The 24144-nt window shown below is 33.7% G+C and overlaps 2 protein-coding genes across 3 annotated transcripts; one reads left to right on the forward strand and one right to left on the reverse strand.

The window, feature by feature from the left end:
• Positions 1-11890: 11890 nt before the first annotated feature.
• On the forward strand, positions 11891-15960 carry LOC107762989 (gibberellin 2-beta-dioxygenase 6-like). Its single transcript, XM_075232486.1, has 3 exons — positions 11891-12496; positions 13474-13795; positions 15535-15960. Exons 1-3 carry the CDS (start codon positions 12048-12050, stop codon positions 15763-15765), a joined length of 1002 nt encoding a protein of 333 aa, XP_075088587.1. The 5' UTR covers positions 11891-12047; the 3' UTR covers positions 15766-15960.
• A 1101-nt stretch (positions 15961-17061) lies between these two features.
• LOC107781348 (uncharacterized) lies at positions 17062-22165 on the reverse strand. Of its 2 annotated transcripts, none has more exons than XM_016602040.2 (4): positions 22022-22165; positions 19750-20630; positions 19568-19627; positions 17062-17694 (listed from the first exon to the last, which is right to left on the reverse strand). In XM_016602040.2, the coding sequence occupies exons 2-4, from the start codon at positions 20380-20382 to the stop codon at positions 17284-17286; spliced, it is 1104 nt and encodes a 367-aa protein (XP_016457526.1). In that variant the 5' UTR covers positions 20383-20630; positions 22022-22165; the 3' UTR covers positions 17062-17283. The 2 variants fall into 2 exon arrangements, with proteins under 2 accessions (XP_016457526.1, XP_016457527.1); XM_016602041.2 differs by having other exon boundaries at positions 19750-20431; positions 22022-22159.
• Positions 22166-24144: the final 1979 nt, after the last annotated feature.

Raw genomic sequence — 24144 nt, forward strand, 5'->3', positions numbered from 1 at the left:
AATTTGTAACAAGTATTGGGGTGGCTAGTGAAAATGGATGGGGAAATATGCATGCTATTGTTGTTAAAGGGTAGAAAGCATGTTATTAGGTTTATATTCTTAATTGTACAATAGAAACCATGTTTAGGATTCATACATGCATTAGAAAACCATGTTCTTAGGACCTATGTTTCTTGCTTCAGCACTTCATTCATTAGTCCATGCTTTATGTCTATCACTTATAAATCCTGCTCCTAGGGCAATAACAACACTAGTATAAAAAGCTGTTATTTCAAAAATTCTGCAACTCTTGTGTACACTTAGAAATCATGCCTTAAGGATTCTATTTTCAACAACCTTGCAATTTGCATGTGCATATTAGATACCATGTTCTAGGATCCTGCTTGCACATTTGTTTTAAAAAAAAAGCGTAGTTAACTACTGATTCATAAAAAAGGTAGTAAAGTAATAATTTTCACATTGTGATATTTTCTGAATAAAATTGGCAACAATCTCTGCAACTAGAATAGCATGTTTTAGATAATAAGAATAATCTCCAACTTTCTTAATGACTTGGTACAACTGCTGCATATTACTTTGCGCCTAGGGAAGCCTTAGGTAACTGCTTAAATAAAAACCTGGAACTGCCTTTGTCTAATTATCAACTGTTAAAATCAGTAGGCAAACCTGATTCGGACTTCTTTTCTGAGTCATGTAATAAATCTGGTTCTGATGTTACCACTTAAACACCCTGCTTAGGATTTTGAATTCAGACCTTAACTGTATATAAGTCATATTGTTTATGTGCATTATTTGTGGAGGTAACTGAGCCTTCTGCTTGTTTTGTGTTTCCCTTTTAAATTCAGTCCTACCTGTTTTGTATGTCGCCTTAGTATTTTGCCTTTAAACCTGAGGGTCTGCTTAGAACCCCCCTAATAGGATAGAAGTCCTAAATTCCTCCTGGACTGATAGGAAGGGACGGGTAACAACATGCAATAGTGGTCGAAACTAATCCTCACTTTAATTATCTTCACGGGGTGGGAAGGGTAGATATGGATATGATGACCGGTGTGATAATACCATATGTATCCCCTCTTTTGAGGAGTGTCTTACCGGGTATTGCATCGATGTGATCTATATTACAAACAAACCTAGGACACCCCTTTACATTCACAAGCATGCTTCAGGTTGTAATTCTTTTCAAAATTTTGCCTTTCGCTAACTGTTTTCAAACACTTGTGTATTTAAACTCAAATCCCCCTAATATTTGAGCCCTACTTGTCTACTTGCTAATTTCACAAATTCACAAAAACTGTATGGCCAGGAACCACACTAGTGGATCCTGAGGAGTGCCTAACACCTTCCCCTTAGGATAATTTCAAGCCCTTACCCTATCTCTAGTTATCAAACATAGTTAGAAATAAACCCTATAGGTGCCCTAACGCACCTTAAAATTGTTAGGCGGCGACTCTTCAAAACGGCAAACCCCGTTCCCAAAAGGAATGAGTTTTCCCATACCCAAATGTCATGAACCCCGATTTCTGCGGAAAGGGAAAATGGGGCGTGATAATGGCCAGGCAGAAAGGACCATTCAGACTCTCGAAGATATGATGCGTGCGTGTGTTATAGATTTTGGAGGTAATTGGGATGATCACTTACCACTTATAGAATTTGCTTACAATAACAGCTATCAGGCCAGCATTGGTATGGCTCCTTATAAAGCGTTGTATGGGCGGACATGTAGGTCTCCAGTGGGTTGGTTTGAACCAGCAGAGGTGCCGCTGATTGGTCCAGAGTTTGTTTGTGAGGTCTTAGAGAAAGTTTAGCTAATTAGAGAAACACTTAAAGCAACTCAGAGGTCAAAAGTCTTATTCTGACAAGAGGCATCGTGAGTTAGAGTTCATGGTTAGTGATAAGGTATTTTTGAAAGTTTCACCAATGAAAGGAGTTATGAGGTTTGGTAAGAAAGGGAAACTTAGCCCTAGATTTATCGGATCTTATGAAATTCTAGAAAATAAAGGAAATCTGGCTTAAAAGCCAGCGCTATCCGTTGAGTTGTCCTCTGTTCATCCTGTCTTTCATGTGTCTATGCTTAGAAAGTACATTCATGATGAGTCGCATATAATACCTGCCGATACCATAGAAATTAAAGAAGACTTGATTTATGAAGAGGTACCTATAGAAGTTCTCGATAGGCAAGTAAGAAAGTTAAGAACAAAAGATATAGCATCGGTAAAAGTTTTGTGGAGTAATCATGATTCAAAAGAGGCTACATGGGAGGTCGAGGAAGATATAAGAGAAAAATATCCATATTTATTTGAGAAAAAAGGTATGTGAACCTAAGTTTAGTTTGACATTTATATTTTAATTATTAAATACAAGTTAGCATGTTTTTATTTTCTTCCTAGATTATACTTAGTTGTTGTAGCAATTTCGTTTATGCCGTAGTATATTTAATTCATTAAAGTGATTTACTTATGCTAAAGTTGTTGTGCTTTAGATTCTTGTTAGTTATTGTGGTACCTCCTTGCCGGAGTGTGAGTAATAAATTTATGAGCTGTGTATGGTGCCTATGAATGACTTGTTATGGTATATTTGGTTGTTATTGGTGTAGTTGCGGTATTTCTGATAGAGATATTTTTTTGGATAGTCCAATTTACAAGGGAAACTCTGCCAAATTTTTTGAAAATTTAGGGAGTTAGCCAAAATATTGAGTCCTTGAAAGAGTAAGTAGTGCTAAGAAAACTTAAGAAGTCCAAGGACTTAAGGAATGATTGTTAGCTTAAGAATAAAGCCCTAGTAACATTCGAGGACGGATGTTTTTAAGGAGAGAAGATTGTAACACTCCTCAAATATATAAAAGTTTCAAGACACGCAAAATATAGAATTTAATTATTTATTTATTTTTTATCTCAAATTATACTTCTATTACAGATTTAAACCCTTGTGATTGATTTTGAGTTACTTTTCTATTTATTAATAATTAGATATACAATTAGGGGAATATTAATAATTTTAATGTTTCTAATTATTAAAAGTAGGTATAATTAAATACTAGTTAAGTAAAAAAAACAAATAAAAGAAGCGTGTCAAGCTAAGCCCATAAAGGACTATTGGACCAAATACAATAGGATTGCAACAGGCGTGAATAGCCTTGCAAAAACAAAACAGAATTTACATTCTGTTTGCTCCAAAATAGAGGTAGCGAACTATTCGGGCAGACAACGAAAATTCTAGGGTTCTTTACAAATCAGTAATTTTTAAACTCAGGTATGAAATATTTCCTATTGTCAATTACCCTACAGTAGTAATAAGTAAGAATTGAATAGTTAATTCCTTTCTTTCTCTGTATCAACGTCAAATTTCATGTTTAGGTGTGAAACTTTAAAATCAATTAAAACGCACTGGTTGTTATAGAATCAATTGTTTGATGGGTATAAGTTGGACTGGGGTCTACGTATTGGCTCAAGGAATTTTGAGGTGAGTTGATATAATCCTTTACTAAAGTGGTTTAACTCACAAAAGCACGCATACAAGGTGTTTGATGAATTACTTAAAAGAGTTTATATTTACTTAATTGGAGCGAGTGAATACCTATTAACTTAGAATTGTTCTAGCAAACGTTTAAATGATTTATTATGATATATGTGTATAAATTTTCAGATTTTTGTGTTATTCTTATATGCTATTTTCATGTTGAAAATTTATGAAGAAGTAAGAATCTTTAGAAATACTTTTACATATTTATTTCATTCTTATGCCAATGCTTTGTAGGCATAAACTTTAATTTCATACCAGGATCTTGAACATAATAATCTTACACGAAATCGTTACAGGAAACATACCTGAATCGTAAGCCATCATCGTGAAGCAGAAGCGTTAATTCAAAATTGGTTTCTCGCCCCTTGCCCTAACTTACGTTACCGCCGCCTTTAGAGATGGAAGAAAGAAATAAAATACGGTAACCCTAATGGGTGGGGAGAGGACCAATTTATAGAGGTTCACACTTAATCCGGTACGTCCATCAAGTAACCGATCGGACGGATGAGATTTGCTCATTAATTAAATATTAATTATGGGCATAATCTTATTGGGCCATATATATACATAGGAAATAACTTACATTCTCCCACTTGGCCCAATAATCACATAATATTAATATTTAATAGGAACATTAGTTGCGCATAAATAAATCTCTTCTATAATGTCCATCATAAATACCACAATACAATAAACTAGTAAATGTGAGTTAAGGCAGTTATATATAATTTGTCTACATACTCCCTTCCGTATACTACAACATTAGTAGTTTATCGTATCAGGTTCATAAGTTATAAAATTATTATGGTCCACAATAATGTCTCATTGAGACTTATTGTGACGACCCAAAATCTCACCTGTCGTGATGGCACCTATCATGGAACTAGGCAAGCCTCAACTCGACATCTCAACACAGTAGAACTTTTAAATAAATGCGGAAGCAGTTAATATTAAAGAAATACTTTTTAAAAAAAATAGAATATAACTCCAAAAATACTATACAATCCATCCTCAAAACCCGGTGTCACTGAGTGCATGAGCATCTAAATGATAACAACATCTGACTGATAAAACACTGTCTGAAAATATAGAACAGTAGAATATGAAAGGAAAGGAGAGTCAAGGTTAGCGAACGTCATGCAGCTACCTCAATAGTCTACTGAGTCTGACTCCTCAATCAGCAACCATCGTGACCAGAAGTGTCTAGATCTGTACACGAGGTACAGGGGGTAACGTGAGTACACCAACTCAGTAAGTAACAAAAATAAATAAGGAACTGAGAAGTAGTGACGAGCTATGCAAATACAGTTATCTCAATAACTTTCAAATAAGAGTAGTCATACTTTCAATTTAACAGTTTAAGTCACATCAGTACGTACTCAATAAACCAGACTGAGCAGTAAATAATATCTTTCAATAATTTTTAAAACAATGATATGACATCTGCGATGCAACAATAATGAAGTAAATGTATTTTCTCAGAATAATAGTCACTCTGCCCTCCCATTCACTCCAACCTCACAATCACTCACTCCTCACATTCACTTATTCCTCCCAGTCGCTCAGCACTCGACACTCGCACTCAGTAGGTACTTGCGCTCACTGGGAGTGTGTACAGACTCCGAAGGGGCTCTTTCAGCCCAAGCGCTATAATAAGCCACCTCGTGACATAAATCACTCAGGCCCTCGGCCTCACTCAATCATAAATCAGTAACAACATGCTGCGGCGTGCAGCCCGATCCCATAAATATCCTCACAGATCAGGCCCTCGGCCTCACTCAGTCATAAATCAGTAACAACATGTTGTGGCGTGCAACCCGATCCCATAAATATCCTCATAGATCAGGCCCTCGGCCTCACTCAGTCATCAATCTCTCCAGTCTCTCGGGCTCTCAAAAATCATATAAACAGCCCAAACAGAGGTAATGTCATGTATCAACAATGAACAGCAAGAGACGGAGGCATAATAAGCAAGAAAAGCTATGACTGAGTATAAAACAGTAATTCGCAGCTAATTCAGTAAGTACACGACCTCGCAGGTCTCAACAGTGACCACATAAGGCCTAAACATGATTTCTAACATGAAGTACAGTCAATTTCTATGAAAACAGAGGGAACATATATTAAATAGTAGGCCAATTAATTCCACAGTCTCGCAGGACGGACCAAGTTACAATCCCTACGGTGCACGCCCATATGCCTGTCACCTAGCATGTGCGTCACCTTTAAAATAGTCATACGACACAATGTCCGGGGTTTCATACCCTCACGACCAGATTTATAGCCGTTACTTACTTCAATCCGAGCAAAATCTTGCTCCGCAATGCCCTTTTCCGCTCAAATCGACCTCCGAATGCCTCGAATCTAGCCACAATAATTCGATTTAGTCAATAAAAATTATAAGAATTAATTCCATATGAAAAATACTAATTTTTCAACAAAATTCGAAATTAACCCAAAAATTTCCCGTGGGGCCCACATCTCGGAACCCGACAAAAATTACAGAATATGAACCCCCATCCAACCACGAGTCCAATCATACAAATTTTACCAAAATCCTACAATAATTCGGCCTCCAAATCATCAAATCTTATTTTTAAATCCATAGGCCCAAATTCCCGATTTATACCTCAAAAACACGTAATCTAGCTGGGATATTAAATGATAATTCAATAATATTGACTAATAATGATCACAAGGGACTTACCTCAAGAATTCCCGTGATTTCTCGCTCAAAATTGCCAAAAATCCGAGTTTGAAGCTCAAAAAATGAGAAATAAATGGACTGCTCGCCCTTTAACTGCCCAGAATTTTTGGGGGCACTGTTCACACGTGCGGGTACTATTCACACAGCACTGTTCATGTGGGACTGTTCACTCGTACTATTCAAGCTGCTATAAAAAAATCCAGCAGCTGTCCAAAACAACTTCAACAGCTTTTCTTCCGTCTGAATTAATCCGTTAACCTTCCGAATCGCACCCGAGGCCCTCGGGACCTCAACAAAATACATCAACCAGTCCTAAAACATAATACGAACTTAGTCGAAACCTCAAATCGTATCAAATAACGCTAAAATCGTGAATCACACCCCAATTGAAGCCTAATGAAACTAGGAATGTCCAACTTCTGTATTCGATGCAAAAACCTAACAAATCAAGTCCGAATTACTTCAAATTTGCATACAAGTCATAAATGATATAACGAAGCTATGAAAACTTTTAGAACTGGATTCTGACCCAGATATCAAAAAGTCAACCCTCGGTCAAACTTTCCAAAAATCTTCTATTTTCCAACTTTCGCCAAAATGCGCCGAATTATCCTATAGACTTCCAAATCCAAATCCGAACATGTGCCTAAGTCCAAAATCACCATCGAAACTATTGGAATCATCAAAATTCTATTCCGACCTCATGATTTTCATTTTTTTATCTAATTGCCTTTCAACCTCATTAACAAACACTTTGAGAACATCTGTTGCTTGAGATTTTTCTTTCAGCAAATAGATGTATCCATAACGTGAAAAATCATCGATAAAAGTGATAAAGTATTTTTCTCCACCAAAAGATGGAATATAAAAGAGCCCACAAATATCGGTGTGTATAATTTCAAGAAGCTGGGTGCTTCTTGTGGCACCTTTCTCACTATGCTTGGTTTGCTTTCTCTTAATGCAATCCAAACATATAGTAAGATCAGTAAAATTTAGATTCGGAAGAATTTCATTCTTTACTAATCTTTCTAACCTTTCTTTTGATGTATGCTGGGTGCTCCTATATTTTGATGTATGTGCCATGCTCCAAAAGATTCCTTTCTTATTCCACGTCTTGCCCTCCATCGTCGGCCACATACGGACGCCACGCTTATGCAGTGAGCCTTGCTTGTTCGCTGTGTTTCACCACATTTTGCCCTCTTGTTGGCTTCGCGCGATTGCCAGCTAATAACTTGTTTAGATGGTTATTATGTATCGTATCGTATTATATTATATTGTATTTTATTGTATTGTATTCTTTTGATTTATGCAATGTTCGGATAAATATATTATTTGTCGTCGTTTCATAATGTCATACACTAATAATATGAAGAATAAATGTGCAATATTATAAAGAAAAAGTAAGGTACGAAGTAGATTTATTATGTAAAAAGATAGGATAAAAGACAAAATATGATTATTTAATAATAAGGAAGGGCAAGATTAGAGAAAAAATAAGGTAACGATGTGACCATATCAAATCGTCTGTTTCATAACGTGTCACTTTTTTGTCGTTACATAGCGACGACTTTAACAATATGATACAATAAAATCTAAGTAACAATGAAAACAAATATTATATTTAAAGTAATAATACAATACAACCATTTACCAACCATCCAAACAAGTTGTAAAGGCTTTGGAGTTTACACCCCAAAATAATAAGGATTGTGATAGCTAAAATGGTTTTCTTCGTTCAAAAATAGATAATATATCATGTTCGAGTTTTCGGAATAAGAAACTTTTTGATAGGTAACGTATTACCCTCCTTAGTAAATCTATCCGGCACATAATTTTATCTCTAATGTATACACAGTCGTCCTTATGCTGAAGGTTCCAAATTTGTTTTAAAACAATCAAATTTATTTTCCTTTTTTTTTTAACAACAAAGCTTGTTTTTTTGTTTGTCTAGTTTTAAATATACAAATTTTATTTAGAAAGAGTAGTAAGTAGTAACTTGCCTTAATTTTACTCCAGACAATGTTCAACTTAACTTTGAATTTATATAACAACACATTCGAATTACGACCAAAAAAATGTTCAATTTTTCCTGATTCTGCGATGATATCCTTGTCTCCACTATGTACGTATCAAGAAATAAAAAAGCAAATATATTTTCATATTAGAAATTGACTGTGACGACCCGGCCAGTCATCTCATGAGTTATCGTTCTGTTTCCCCCATTTCTGCTTCTTTATGCTTCGTAATCCGTGTTTTGTGGTATCGGGTTGGTCGGATCGAGTCCGGAATGATTTTTGTAAGGTTTGAGACACTTAGTCCGGAATGCGACTACACGCTCGCGAGCGCGATGCACAACCTCGCAGCCCTTCGCGAACGTGTCACCTGCCTCGCGAACGCGAAGGCTAAATGCCTGCAGCACTGAACAGAAATTTTCTGCAACTTTGCAAAACATGAAATGGTCCGATTGACCACCCGAAACTCACCTGAGGCCCTTGGGACCTTAACCAAACATGCCACCATATCCCATACCCTCATTCAAACTTGTTCCAACCTTCGAAACGCTCAAAACAACATCAAAACACCAAATTCGCATCGGATTCAAGCCTAAGTTTCTAAAATCTTTCAAATTCTGCTTTTGATCAAAAACCCAACCAAACCACGTCCGAATGACCTGAAATTTTGTACACACATCCCAAATAACACAACGAAACTACTGCAACTCTCAGAATTCTATTCCGACCCATATATCAAAATCTCGCCTACCAACCGGAAATCGCCAAAATATCAACTTCGCCAATTCAAGCCTAAATCTTCTCCGGACCTCCAAAACTCATTCCGATCACGCTCCTAAGTCCCAAATCACCTCCCAAAGCTAATCGAACCATCGGAACTCACATCCGAGCCCTCTAACACATAAGTCAATATCCGGTTGACTTTTCCAACTTAAACTTTCTTAAAAGAGACTAAGTGTCTTAAACCTTACCAAAATTATTCCGGACTCGATCCGACCAACCCCGATACCACAAAACACGGATTACGAAGCATAAGCAGAAATAGGGAAAACAGAGCGGTAACTCATGAGACGACTGACCGGATCGTCACATCAACTATTTTTCTACTTTAAAATATTCAGCAGTACGTGTGGCTGACTTTTTCATCGAACTCCAAAATTCTCGTTCTACCTTCAAAAGAATACAAAACACAAAATGCACAAAGTTGCACTACATGAAAAAGCCTGGCAAATATTTCTTTTGCTTTGTTTTTCTTTTCTTAGGTTTAGCTATCCAGTATTCAAAAATTCACTGGTCTAACTAATTTGAGTTCACTCCGAGAAAATCCACTAAAAGTAAAATACTCCATATGACAAAAGGTTTTTTATTTTTCGGACTCAAACCCAAGATTTTTTTTTTAAAAGTGGATGGATCTCAATCATTTCATCAGACCGCTTGATTTATGTCGGGTTTCTTTTCCTTTTTTCTTTACAACCATTAGCAGACAGAATTGGGTAAAAATCAGAAATAGCCGTATTTACAATTGCTAAATTAAAAATAGCTACAATTTTAAAAATAATAGAAATTTAGCCACTTTTCATGTAAAGATAAAATTTGAATAAAAACACTCTTAAGAATCGAAAAATATTCCAGCATAATATGCTAGAGTTCGAATATTTTATATGTGAGCTCCATCAAAATATGCTCGAATTTTATAATGTGTTGGAGTTCCATCATAATATGCTAGAAGTTTATATGCAGGAGCTCCATAATCCCACATATTATGCTGGAACTTTCTGTGTGCTGGAGTTCCAACAAAATGTACTGGAAGTTTACACGCAGGAGCTCCATAATCCTGCATATTATGCTGGAACTTTTCGTGTTTCAGCAAAACAATGGCTATTTTTAATGACTTGACAAACAATAATTATTTTTCGATTACCAATCCGACAAATGGCCGTGCTATTTTTACGACAGAATCCAGATCCTTCTAAATGCAAATTCAATATCAACGATTCAAACTAAATGCCATCAATATCAGCAAAGTCAAAGATTAGGTAAATTATCTTTCTTAGAATATGTTCTAAGGAATTACATTATTATACTTCATAGTAGTGAAAATTCTTTTGATGCACAAAATAAATCTTTTTAATTTAATATGGTCGCCTGCTCATGAGATTGCTAAAAAAATAGTATCTTGTCTTACGATTTTACTGGACAATGCATGTTAAACTTAAGTACTTAACTTTGACTTATAACAAGACATTTTAATTACGACAAAGAAAATTTAACTTTTCCTGATTCGGTGATGACTTTCTTGTCTAAACTATATATGTATGAGTCAAGAAATAAAAAAGCAAATATATTTTCGTACTAGAAATTGACTTTTTCCTACTTTAATATTCAGCCGTACGTGTGACTGACTTATTTTATCAAATGCCAGAATTTTTGTTTCTTAACATCCAAAAGAATACAAATCACAAAGTAAACAAAATAGCATTTCATGAAAAAGCTTGCATTCACATTGTTACATAACGACCGAAAGATTTGATAGAATGGTTGGGTGGGATCCTTCACGCTTAATTGAGTCTCGAGTTTGAGTTCTGAATAAAATCCACGATTAGACAATATTCGTCCTTAGTAACAAATTTACATTAATATGTGGGCGTTTGGACATAAGAATTGTGAAATTCGAGAAAAAAAGCATGTAATTTTTTTTAGTGAAATTAGAGTTGTGTTTGGATATGAATATAATTTGGAGCTATTTTTTGAATTTTTATGAGTGATTTAAAGTGAAAATTTTAAATTTTTTTTTTGGAGTTTTAAATGTTCTAAAAATTCCGAATTTCAACTTCAAGTGAAATTTGAAATTTTATCTCCAAACGCTGATTCGGAAAAGTAAAAAAAAATGAATTTTTTTATGGCCAAAAGGACCCATATATATTTCCTCGTTGCGGTGAAAATTCTTTGGAATCTGACACTTCTCTTTCTCCTTTTTCCACATAGAGAAATAATTCATTTAAAGAGTTCCTCTTTAGGGAATATATTTAGGCACTGCAATACTTTATCGTGCAAAAGAGAGTTTATCAAAATTTTAATTAGGATTTTGGTTTGTGAATATATAAAGTGGGCGTTTAATTTAGACATAAGAATTGTAAAATTCTGAAAAAATTTAAAAAATATAAAATATAAAATCAAGTATAAATAGTATTTGAAAATTAGAGTTGTGTTTGGACATGAATATAATTTTGGTTTGTTCTTGAATTTTTGCGAGTGATCTGAATGAAAAAATTTTGAAAAAAAGATTTTTGGAGTTTTTAAAATTTTTGAAAAATTTCAAAATTCATCTTCAAGTGAAAATTAAAAATTTTATGGCCGAACACTAAAGGTGAAAAATTTTCCATGGCCAAACGGATCAAAGACTAACAAATATGTAAGTGGCCTTAGAAACTTCGTTTTCCTAATATCTCATAAGTTAAATCTCAACATATGAACTAAATTTTTTCCCCATATGTCCATCTTTTTTTTCTCTATTCGATGCCTAAGAATTAGTCATATATGATAAAAAAAACTCAATTTCAAGAAGATACATTCTCATTGTGACAATTGTCATGAATTAGGATGTTTTAATTTCCCTTGTTTTTTCCCCATTGTGGTTTTTTGTCTCTTATCTCCTTCTACACTTTCCTTCCTTTTTCCTCCTCTCTACTTAGCCATATAAATACCCCATGTGTACTCTTTGTTCCAACTCCCAACTCTTCTTATTCCTTCCTTATTTTTCTCGATTAATTTAATTTGATCAAAACTTAGTTATACATATTTCTAAAGTAATGATGATAGAGTCTTGGAATCCTCCTCTCTTACATGACTACTCTAAGCTTTCACGACTTAACAATGGTGGGGCAAGCCTCAGCGCGAAACTGATGATGGAAGAATGTGAACTTCCGCTGATAGATCTCAGCTGTCTGAAAAGTAAAGATGAGAGACAAAAGATTAGTTGCGAAAATGCCATAGCCAAGGCTTCATCTGAATGGGGTTTTTTTCAAGTTGTGAACCATGGTGTGAGTCTTGAATTACTCAGGAAAATGAGGAGAGAACAAATGAAGTTATTTAAGGCACCTTTTCAAATGAAAGCTAATTGTGGGATTTTAAATAATTCTTATAGATGGGGAAATTCAACAGCTACTTGTCCTAACCAATTTTCTTGGTCAGAAGCTTTTCATATTCCTTTAACAAAGATTTCAGAAGCTGATTGTTATGGAGAGTTCACAACTTTAAGGTAATTATCAATTAGATAGAAATTAATTTTATCGCCTCTCGTTCAATTCTTAAAAAAAATAAAAAAATTAGAGGCGAATTTAGAATAAACAGTTTCAAACTGGACTTGAAGACAAAATTTTGATAAGCTTAGGTAGTTTCACCTTGTCTCATTCAAGTTTGGCATTTCTCTTTCTCCTTTTATTTTTCATATCACTCTTTACTACTTTGTCTAGTTTTTCCCCCCTCAAACATTTAGAAGAAATAGATTACTTATTTTAATTATTATGGTAAATATTCTTAGAGTATTATCACTTTGAGCTCGTGCCAGAAATTATTTATATTTGGTAGTTAAAAAAGTGTATAAAATTTGTATAATTTTTGTATATATATACATTTATATACGAAAATTATACAAATTTAATATATTTTTTCGGCTATTATTTTTACAACGGCTATGCAGTGTCATTTTTCCAATATTCTTCATAAAAGTACACATGCACATGCAAACTACATACTATATATAAGAGAGAGACAGAGATACTATATATAAGAGAGAGACAGAGAGAATATTGTAGGAATATTATATAATATTAAAAGAAATTTTTATTTCTTTTCTTCCTAAACCATTGTATGTTTTACACATTCACTTCATATTTGTGTGTGTGTTGTGGGAGGTTTGGGGGGGGGGGGATGGGGGGAGGTTGTCCATAAATAGTACTCCGTAGAAAATTGTTGTAGGATTTGAAGACCGGCCTGTATCAAGATTTTCACATTGGAGTTATATATACTAACAATGTAAAGGATGTTTACACTCAGTAACATTAAACTGTATCGGTTATAGTAGTTTATTAATGTATCTTTTAGGTTATCGTATTAAACAATGTTAGTAAGAGTTACATATTGTTACGGGTCAACTCAACCGGATGATATAAAAACATTATAATTTGTCTAAAACTCGGTTAGATATATAATGTCTCTTCAACTCTTTGTTTATAGGGAAGTGATGGTGGAATATGCAGCTGCAATGCAAGACCTAGCCAAATCACTTGCTGGAGTTCTTGTAAGAAACTTAGGTCAAAGAGATAATCTAATCAAAGGAATTTGCAATGAGAGTTCATGTTTTCTTAGACTCAATCACTATCCACCTTGTCAAATTTCTCCAGAAATATTTGGATTAGTACCACATACAGATAGTGATTTTTTGACCATTTTACATCAAGATCGTGTTGGTGGACTTCAACTAATGAAAGACTCCAAATGGGTTGCTGTCAAACCTAACCAAAATGCACTTATTGTCAACATTGGAGATCTTTTTCAGGTACACTTTTTTATCATTTTTATATGGCTATCACTTTTTTTTTTTTTTTTTGGAAATTAATGGAGCGAAATGACTAAGTGAGGATGACTTGGTTAAAGTACCTCATGATATCTCCTAAAGCGAAATAGGCACGCGCACATGTATAGAGTCTGTTTAAGTCGTGCAATCTTAGATAACGCCTAATTTAATATAGTACCTTACCTTCCATCGATTGATGGTCTCAAGTTATAAGGAAGTGAGAGAAATAATAACGAGAAGAAAGAAATCTCTCGCTTGGTTTATTAAAAATAAATAAAAATTGGGTAGTTTTGTTTTTAGTTTTTTTTTTTTTAGTATTTTGCGAGTGACAAAAGTGAAAAATATTTGTTTAAACTATCTTTATTCTCCCTTAAGAGTCACACTTAATTAACGCTCAAAAAAATATTTATTGCAAAAAAGAATGCACCACCAAATGATAGTAGTTTTTTGTTTCCAGAAGATATTAGGGGTATTATTATTTTTAGCCCGCGCCAGAAACTATTTACATCTAGTAGCTGAAAAGTGTATAAAACTTGTATAATTTTTGTATATAACATACATAATGTATATATATATATATATATATATATATATATATATATATATATATATATATATATATATATATATAAATTTTATATTTTTTTCGGCTATTATTTTTACAGCGTCTATATATATAGTGTCATTTTCCCAAGATATTACTCCTCTATTCAAATAGGTGAAAGAATTGAATATATCAGGGTCAAATTGTCTAATTCTTGGATTGAATTTAAACATCGATTCAATTTTTTAAAATAATTAAACTTTTATATCTGAAAACTACAACAAAAGACATTAGAAAATGTCATTATCACCTTTTTATATAAATAACCAAAAGTCCAATTTCTTTATAAATGCTTTTTAATTGGTCAAGAAATTGCAGAACCAATGACCAAGAGTCCACTTTCTTTTTCACCCATATTCTCCCCAAATTGCCAGAGTCGCTAATATCTCATTGTCATTATATAAAAAAATAAAATTATCATCAGCCCAGATCAAAAACAACGTAGAAAAATTAAATTTTGGCATGTTATATTTGTCCAAGAATTGTACCCAACAAAGTCAATTCCTTCCCCATCGACAAAAAAAACACGACTATTTTGTCCATACTTGCCTAAGAGGAAACACTTATTTTCTCTTTGATTGGTGGCTAATCTCCAAATCATCACCAAGTTTTTGCATTTAATTAGTAAAATAATTGAAATGTGTACAATATAGTTTGGATATCTTAGTTATTTTAAAGAAAATGCATTCGGAAAAGGGGTAGGGGTAAAGTCTGCGCACACTACCCTCCCAGACCTCATTAGTGGGATTTTACTGGGTCGTTATTGTTGTATTAATCACGCAAATTCTATATCTTTCCTTTTTGTCCTTTATTTTGGTTAAAGAAAAGAAACATTAACTAAGTTGTTTTTGTAGTTGTAATAGTTGTAGTAATCGGCTCAAGGCAGATCCAGCCTACATCTTATGAGTTCGTCTGAACTCAATAATTTTGGCTTGAACATTATAAATTATAGCTTTTGACACCAATAAATTAAAATCTTGTATTCGATCTCACAATATTCAAATCTCGTATATGCCTCTGACTATGCTAAGAATAAATTTGTTCTTTTACTAAAATACACTATTTTGCATTAATAGACAAAATACATTGATGATTTACAACATCAAAATAAATGCAGGCTTGGAGCAATGATGTGTATAAAAGTGTGGAACACAAAGTGATGGCTAATGGAAAGATGGAGAGATTCTCAATTGCTTATTTCCTTTGCCCTTCTTATGATTCTTTAATTGGAAGCTGCAAAGAGCCCTCTATTTATAGGAAATTCACCTTTGGAGAATACAGATATCAGATTCAACAAGATGTCAAATTTATTGGACACAAAGTAGGCCTCTCAAGATTTCGTCTATAGCATTTTACACAGATAAGAGCAAAGAAAAAGAAAACATATATTTGAGGCCTAAGATCCTAGAAGAAAACCACAATTTTGAGGGAGTTGATACAAGAAAAGTTTTTTGTTATCTTTTATTCGTATATATATGTAGATCGATTTACCTATATAGTTTTAAAATTAAAGGAGAGGTCTTTTTGTTTACTTCTTTTTGTTTGGGAAAGGATTAATATTAAGGTAGACGAGAGATCCTTTTGTGTACTTTTTTTTGTTTGGGAGAGGAAAGTGAATGGAGACGTTATGTCATAGGCGCGTACATTAGAAAGGGAGAGTAAAGATTATTTTTGTACTATGTTGTTTGCAATTGTTCTAAATTTGATGAATAAATATAAGAGTTACCTTTCACCATCCCTATTGTTTAATCTTTCACTATGTTGTACAGATTCCTAAAATTTCCACTTCCATCATTTAGACACTTTCAAATTGTTGCGTTTTGCTAGGCCAAATCCATAAATAAAAATATATCCGAAGTAACGTGGTCTGTGAGAATTCATACAATTGACTCCAACTTGTTTCACACTGAGGCGCTCTAAAACAAGATCCATAAATAAAGATATATCCTAATTAATATGGTAAGTGAAGATTTATATAATCGACTCCATCTTGTTTGACGCGAGGCAGAGTTGTTTTTGTAAAGATCTATCCGAATTACCCGACCAAGAGATGTATAAAACGAAAAGCAATCACAAGGTAGATTAAGCCACTCATTTACATAAATTTCAGATCACCAAAACTTGCTATTTCATGCATTTTACAGTCCTGTCTCAGCTATCATAAAATATCAAGCAGGCCACCTACTTACAAATGAAACTTGAGAACAGCCACTTGCCAAATCACCACCAGAAGCAGATCCAAGATTTAAACTCTATGAGTTTAATTTTTAAAGTTTTTAGCATTGAACCCATCATATTTTTAAAGTTATGGGGTACATATCTACTATATATTTTTGCAATTTTAATGATTTTTTTTAATCTTACTCCGCGTCAAAAGTTATGGGTTCAATTGAACCGGTCGGTAATACACTACATCCGCCCCTGATCACAACATACGTGTCTAAAGAATCAGTTTGATGTTTGACCACATTGATAAATAGAAATTTCTGTATTCAATAAGATCATCAGTCATCACATGAAGTTCTTCATCAGCAGGATGAAGAATGTGATTTCACTCCCGTAGCTAACTCTGACATAAAATTATGGTATAGTTGACAAAAATATAATGCACAGCTATTGAGGCTTCTTTCTCTAAGTTCATTCATTTACATGGAAAAACATTTTTTCGTATAACTGGGAATCAAGTTTTCATAGTTACTGTACAACGATGAGATAAAGAAAATACTACTATGAAGAATCTACAAATAAACAAATACTCTGTCGTGGGATTTATAAGTAAACAAGTGAGTGCTTGGGTGAAATTAGATAAATTATATTTGATCAAGTTTATTCTTCCAAATCCTCTACCTAATTACCTTCACAACTATTAGTCAAGAAGCAGAGCTACCTTGTCCTTGAGACTACTCTTCTTCTTTACCAAAACTGGGTGACCCTCAGAAGGATCGCTCTGGTTTTTCTTGTTTAGATCGTGAGCTAAACTCATCATGTCTTCTCTAACTAGTTCAACTCTCTTCTCCTCATGAGTTTTCTTCAACAAAGGGCCCAAAAACACATCTAACATGTCTTGAGTAGGATTCTCGGACATGTTAACCTTAGGAGGAGCATCTTCAACTCTTGTCTCTGTAATTGGAATACTATCAGAATGTCTTTCGTCTCTTCTCAAAGATTGATTGTCCAATTCACTGCAATTTAACGAGCCTGTTGACATGGAAATAACATCCTCCACTGGACCACTTTTTCCTTTGCCTGATGCAGCTTGCTCATTCTCATTCACATACTGCCAGGGAAGGGAAAAAAAGATAACAACCAACGTCTCATATTTACTACAGAAGTGAAACAGCAACTGTTATACCAAACAACAAAAACCCTGAGACAATATATATCTTTTACAAATCATTCTCTACACTCGAAATATTAAGGGATCAAGCAAATCTTAAATTAAAGATACTACAGGACTCTTGAAATCCTAGGAGTCTATTAGGATTTCTTGGAGATTACGCTACCCTAAACCTTAACTCACACCTATATAAAGGGATACATATTCCCTTGAAGATGTGTCTCAAAATCCCATAAACTCTTGGGATATTCACAAAGAGATCAAAATATGGCCGAATACTTCTTGCCAATTAAATAGTTCAAGAAGCTGGTAATCAAATATATCCCCAGGAGCTCTGCATCATCCTAAATTCGAGAAATATGCAGCTTCAGCCCTCAAATCACGGTGATAATCAGGAGAGAAGAATCAAGGGAGAAACATAATTGTACTCGCAATTGATTAGTAAAAATATTTTTCTCTTATTTTGTGATTGCAGTTTATTTTTCATATGCTGAAAATTAGTTGCAAACAAATTGGCACACCCGGTGGGACCAGTTCTGCCCTTCATCTCTTCCTTCTGTAAATCGAAAACTCCAAGTTTCAAAACCATTTGTTGCGATGGTCGAGTACTTCAAGTCTCGTCTTAAAGTTTCGGCAAGCCTATACCCCGACAAACCTTGAAGTAAGGGGCATTTGTAGACTCGAAATTTTAAGGGATCACGCCAAATCCTAAATTAAAGATACTACATGGCTCTTGAAATCCTAAGAGTCTATTAGGGCTTCTTGGAGATTACTCTACCCTAAACCCTAACTCACACCTATATAAAGGGATACACATTCCCTTGAAGAGGTGTCTCAAAATCCCAGAAACTCTTGGGATATTCACAAAGAGATCAAAATATGGTCGGATACTTCTTGACAATCAAATAGTTCAAAAAGCTAGAGATCAAATATATCCACAGGAGGAAGAAGAATAAAAAAAGAAACATAATTGTACTCACAATTGATTAGTAAAAATATTTTTCTCTTATTTTGTGATTGCAGTTTATTTTTCATATGTTGAAAATTAGTTGCAAACAAATTGGCACGCCCGGTGGGACTAGTTCTGCCCTTCATTTCTTCCTCCTGTAAATCGAAAACTCCAAGTTTCAAAACCATTTGTTGCGATGGTCGAGTACTTCAAGTCTCGTCTTAAAGTTTCGGCAAGCCTATACCCCGACAAACCTTGAAGTAGGGGTATTTGTAGACTCGAAATTTTAAGGGATCAAGCCAAATCCTAAATTAAAGATACTACATGACTCTTGAAATCCTAAGAGTCTCTTAGGGTTTCTTGGAGATTACTCTACCCTAAACCCTAACTCACACCTATATAAAGGAATACACATTCTCTTGAAGAGGTGTCTCAAAATCCCATAAACTCTTGGGATATTCACGAAGAGATCAAAATATGGCCGGATACTTTTTGACAATCAAATAGTTCAAGAAGCTGGAGATCAAATATATCCCTAGGAGGTCTGCATCATCCTACATTCGAGAAATACGCAGCTTCAACCCTCGAATCACGGAGATAATCAGGAGAGAAGAATCAAGGGAGAAACATAATTGTACTCACAATTGATTAGTAAAAATATTTCTCTTATTTTGTGATTGCAGTTTATTTTTCATATGTTGAAAATTAGTTGCAAACACATTCAATGAGATGCCACAGATTAATAGCCTAGTTCCCTATTTTAAATAATAATCTAAGTAGTTCCTCTAATTTTAAATAGCAAGTAAAGCTTTAGTAAATAATTCAGATGATCCAAAACTAAAGGATTTAAGTAACAACAATCACCTCCTTAGCAATGCACAGTAAATCTTCAACAGTCAAATCTTCATCAGAATCCCCAGCATACTGCAAAAATGAACAGTAAAATTATCTGTGATACCACATTTCTTGGCCAAATGTGATCATTACTTTTAGATGGTAAAACTGAAGAATTGTTTTGGAGACCTCAAGAGAACTTAGCAGATCACCTCTTCCGCTATGCTCAGTAGATCTTCAACAGTCAAATCCTCATCATCTGTTTTTGGTGTTGACTCTTCAACATCGGCACAATTCTCCTTCCTGGAAGTTTTTACTTTCAGTTTCTGCCTCCTTAAACTAGGGCCAGCTTCATTAGAATTATCCTTCACGCTGCTGCATTTTCTCTTCCTTAAGCCACTTCTATCACTTGCTTTTGTTTTTGACTCTTCCATCTCACCTCCCTCAATCTTGGAATTCTTCGTTTTTTGTTTCTGTCTTCTCAACATAGGCAACGTTCCATTACCATTTACCTTCATCCGGTCACGTTCACTCCCCATTAAACCGCTTTCATCATTACAATCATCATTTGGTAGGTTTAACTTTCTTCTGCTTCTTTTTGTTGTCTGGCATACTGAAATCTTTGTGGAAGATTCCCCAGTGAATGCTTCCTTTTTGTCCTTAGTCTTTCTGTTTTTCAACCTGCTGCGCTTCTGTGTGACAATTTCCTCCTCTGTATTATTATTATTACTGTCTACATGATCGGTTTTGACTTTTTTCTTCACTTGATCAGCAGCAGATGTAGCAAACATCCACTGAGGCAACTGCCTTTTCTGACCCTTGTCAAGAACAATCCGATCATCCATTATTTCTTTTATTTTTCTTTTGCAGAATTACATCCAGTAAATGAATTTCCTGTAAAGCTAAAGCTACTCAGTCGACAAAAAGGGGGTCGCTCAGAATATTCAAGCTAAAAGCTGTATTGAAAACAACTCAATCAGCTTGCACCAGCTTATACATGGTGGTGAAGTGACACAACTTTCATCAGCTCAAGATATATTTTTCCACTAAAAAGAATGATGAATTTAAGCATTCACCTTCTTCAAAATGCACCCTATAAAAATAGACAAAAGGAGAAAATGAATTCTCTTTCGGATGATGAAGCTTCAACCAGAAACTTTGGGCTTTATTATAGGAAAATTCCATATGAAATATTATTGATAAGCACCAAAGAATAAGTCTTAGAACCATATATGACTTTGAAGAGAAATGTTAAAATTTTCGAAATTTCTGCATAACATTTTTTCAAAATTGTAACTTCACACATAATCTACAAGATTTTTCTTCGAGTTGTTTCATCTGCGCAAACTCTTGAAAATGCAAAACCTTTCTAGAAAATATTTTCTTACAACTATTACTTCTAGTACCTACCAAACTGGTCCATTAAGCTTCTTTAATAATAGAGTCCAAAGACTAATAAGTTTGTCTGCAGCTGCTCTACTTCTTTTCTTCGCTCATAATTCACAAAAATAAGCAGAACCAACTATCAACTTTATAAGATGATATATATGAAATCAATCACATTGTTGTACTCTCTTAGCTATACTGAATCACATGAAAGCAGAAATCACAAAGACAACAACAAAATAAAGCAAAATAGCACCAAAATTTCAACGATTTACTCATTTACATAAAAGTCCAGCCAAGAAACAAGGGCTGATTAAGTATTTGGACATCGATTTAGAAATTATAGGTTCAGCGTTCAATTTCTATGCACTGAGAATGTAAACAATTTTTACACAACCATGTAATTTATTGTACTCTCTTAGCTATACTAAAACTTTTTTAAAGTTATATACACCGTCTGCGTACAGAATTATTTACACCATGTAAGCCTCCTTAAAGTGCAGAATTATCAGGTCGCCCAAAGGATATCTGCATGTAAGCCTCCTTAAAGTGCGAGATTTGCAATCATAAAAATAAGACATGATACATGCTGCACTACGTATGCTTATCCATGCCTGGTGTTTACACCTAACTAAATAATTAACTTTAAGAATCAACAAATTAAAGTAAAAATGCATATCACTTAACCATGATTAAGTATTAAAAAGTGTATATGCAAGACATATGTCTAATATTCATTGGTGTATTTACCGGGAGCAGGTAAGTATTTACCATGGGTGACATGATGGTGTAAAATTGCTTAAAGTGAACAACATAAACTCAAATATTTATGGTAGTCATTAAATGGTGACTATTGACCTGCTATCACAAAGTAATAGTGTATAGTGGTACTCTGCATGAACTAACTTAAAATCCTGAAAAGTAATTCTACTTGCAGAAAAATCCACAAGAAAAGGAATTCTAAAAAATTGCAATTAATTGGCGAATTCTCTATTCGAGCAAATTTTTGAATTTATTTGTCGGAGAAGGAGAATGAGCTCAAAAATTGATTGATAAACATAGATAGTACCCGCAGAACAAGTGGAAGAAGAGCCGTACCTGTGCTGTGAGGGCAGTGAAGTTGCCGGCGATTTGATTCGACGGGAGAAAGTGCCGGCTGGTTCACCGGAGGCTGGATCCGTCGGCCTAGTTTAATTGCAGACGTCACTTAGTATAACGATGTTGAAAAGAAATTAGTGGGGTATAATATTGCGCAATTACAAATACAGCCCTATAATTTGTTACACCTCCAATACTATAGAATAGAATTTATGTTATCCTTATTTTTCTAAATGAATTTGAACCCCCGTACATAATAGAAATCCTACACACGAAAACTTTATTAACTAAGTAAACTTAAGATAGTTTAAAGTGAAAAAACAAATAACTAAACTAAATAAAAATAAGAAATTTTATATAGTAAAATATTATTATGCAAAACAAAATGCAAATACTTACGTGTTTAAATGTATGAGATTTATTCCTAATAAAATAGTATAAATAATACGATGTCATGTCTTATTTAAGAGATTTGAAGAGTACATGTTTCAAAAAAAGTTTATTTATTTAATTAAAAGGATAGCTAAATATTTCCAAAAAAATTGTTATCCTCTTAAATTCATAAAATTAAATACATAAAAAGTTTAAATTATTTTAAAATTTATTTTTTATAATTATATTGTATACTTTATAATTTTTCTAAACTAAATATTTAACATCCTAGTAAAATGAATATAGCATTATATTAATATTTTTGTAAGATTTTTATAATATGAAAACTATAAATATTTTATTTTAAAATACACGAAGACGGAAGAGTGTATTATATCTTCCATCTTTTTCGTACTTCCTATATTTCTTATACTGTTGTTATTTTTATTTTATGTTATGGTATGTTATTTTATTTTGTTTTATATTATTTTATATTGAATCTATGGATAGTACTAATATATCGTCTCTTGTCGCTTTCTTGAGCCGAGGATCTCCTGGAAACAGTCTCTCTGCCCCTCGGGGGAGGGGAAAGGTCTGCGTACATATTACCCTCCCCAGACCCCACTAGTGGAATTATACTGGGTTGTTGTTGTTGTTGTTGTTGTTGTTGTATTGGGGTACTTAGTAAACTTCTTTTGAGAATTTCAATTGTGATACACAATTTAAAATATTAGAGTTAACTTTTTACAAATCAATCCACATAGTTCCTGTAGAATGATTTTGTTCTTTTCTTTTATTCTCTTTTTACAAATCATCCGCTTAGTGTTTGGAATTATCATATATTATAAGGCTTAATACATATATTTTTCTATTATTCTTAAATTTTATTAAATACATAAAAAAATTCAACGATAAAAATACCCACCAGGTCGGCCTCTATTTCTTTTGGATGTAAGTAAGTTATAAGATTTTTTTCTTAAGACGATGGCTCGATTGTTCAAAGAGAGAACCTGAATTGTGGGGAGGTTTTTTGTGGTCTATCATAAGCTAGCGAGTAAATTCCTTGGATGGTCAACCAATTTATGAGAATAAACTACCAAAGCCACTTTTATTTTATTTAGGACAATAAAATCACCCAACAATTACCTTTTGACTCAAAAAATAAAAGCGCATATTTAGCATATGATGTCATATTAAAATTTTATTTTTTAATAATAAAATCTATTTGACTCATGACCCAAGTACCCATCTAACCTACTCAACAAGTAAATGGGTTTACTATCAATATATTATACCATGCCATATTAAAAATTTATTTTTTAATAATAAAATCTATTTAACCCATGACCCAAGTACTCATCTAACCTACCCAATAAGTAAATGGGTTTACTATCAATATATTATTGTTAAAAATAATTTTTTTTTTAATTACATGCAAATCTAACACATTTACTGTTTATTCGTGTTAATATTAAGAAAGATTATTACTATTTTTTTATCTTTTGGGCAATGGTCTATGTTAAGCCGTCAATATATTAATCAAAGACAAATTACTATTTCTTGTCTTTGATATGAGTTTGATTACAGCATGATAATCTCACAAATCCTTAAATATTTTATCACATGAGTTAGTCCCCGGATGGAACATTGTGCAACGGCAACGGCTAATTTTTCACTATGATAATTGAGCATTTGTGCCTTCTCCTCTTTGTATAGGTCAAAATCTGACCATAGCAGTCGATCGAGCCGGG

The sequence above is a fragment of the Nicotiana tabacum genome, chromosome 16 (assembly GCF_000715075.1).
Source record: "Nicotiana tabacum cultivar K326 chromosome 16, ASM71507v2, whole genome shotgun sequence".
NCBI lineage: Eukaryota > Viridiplantae > Streptophyta > Magnoliopsida > Solanales > Solanaceae > Nicotiana > Nicotiana tabacum.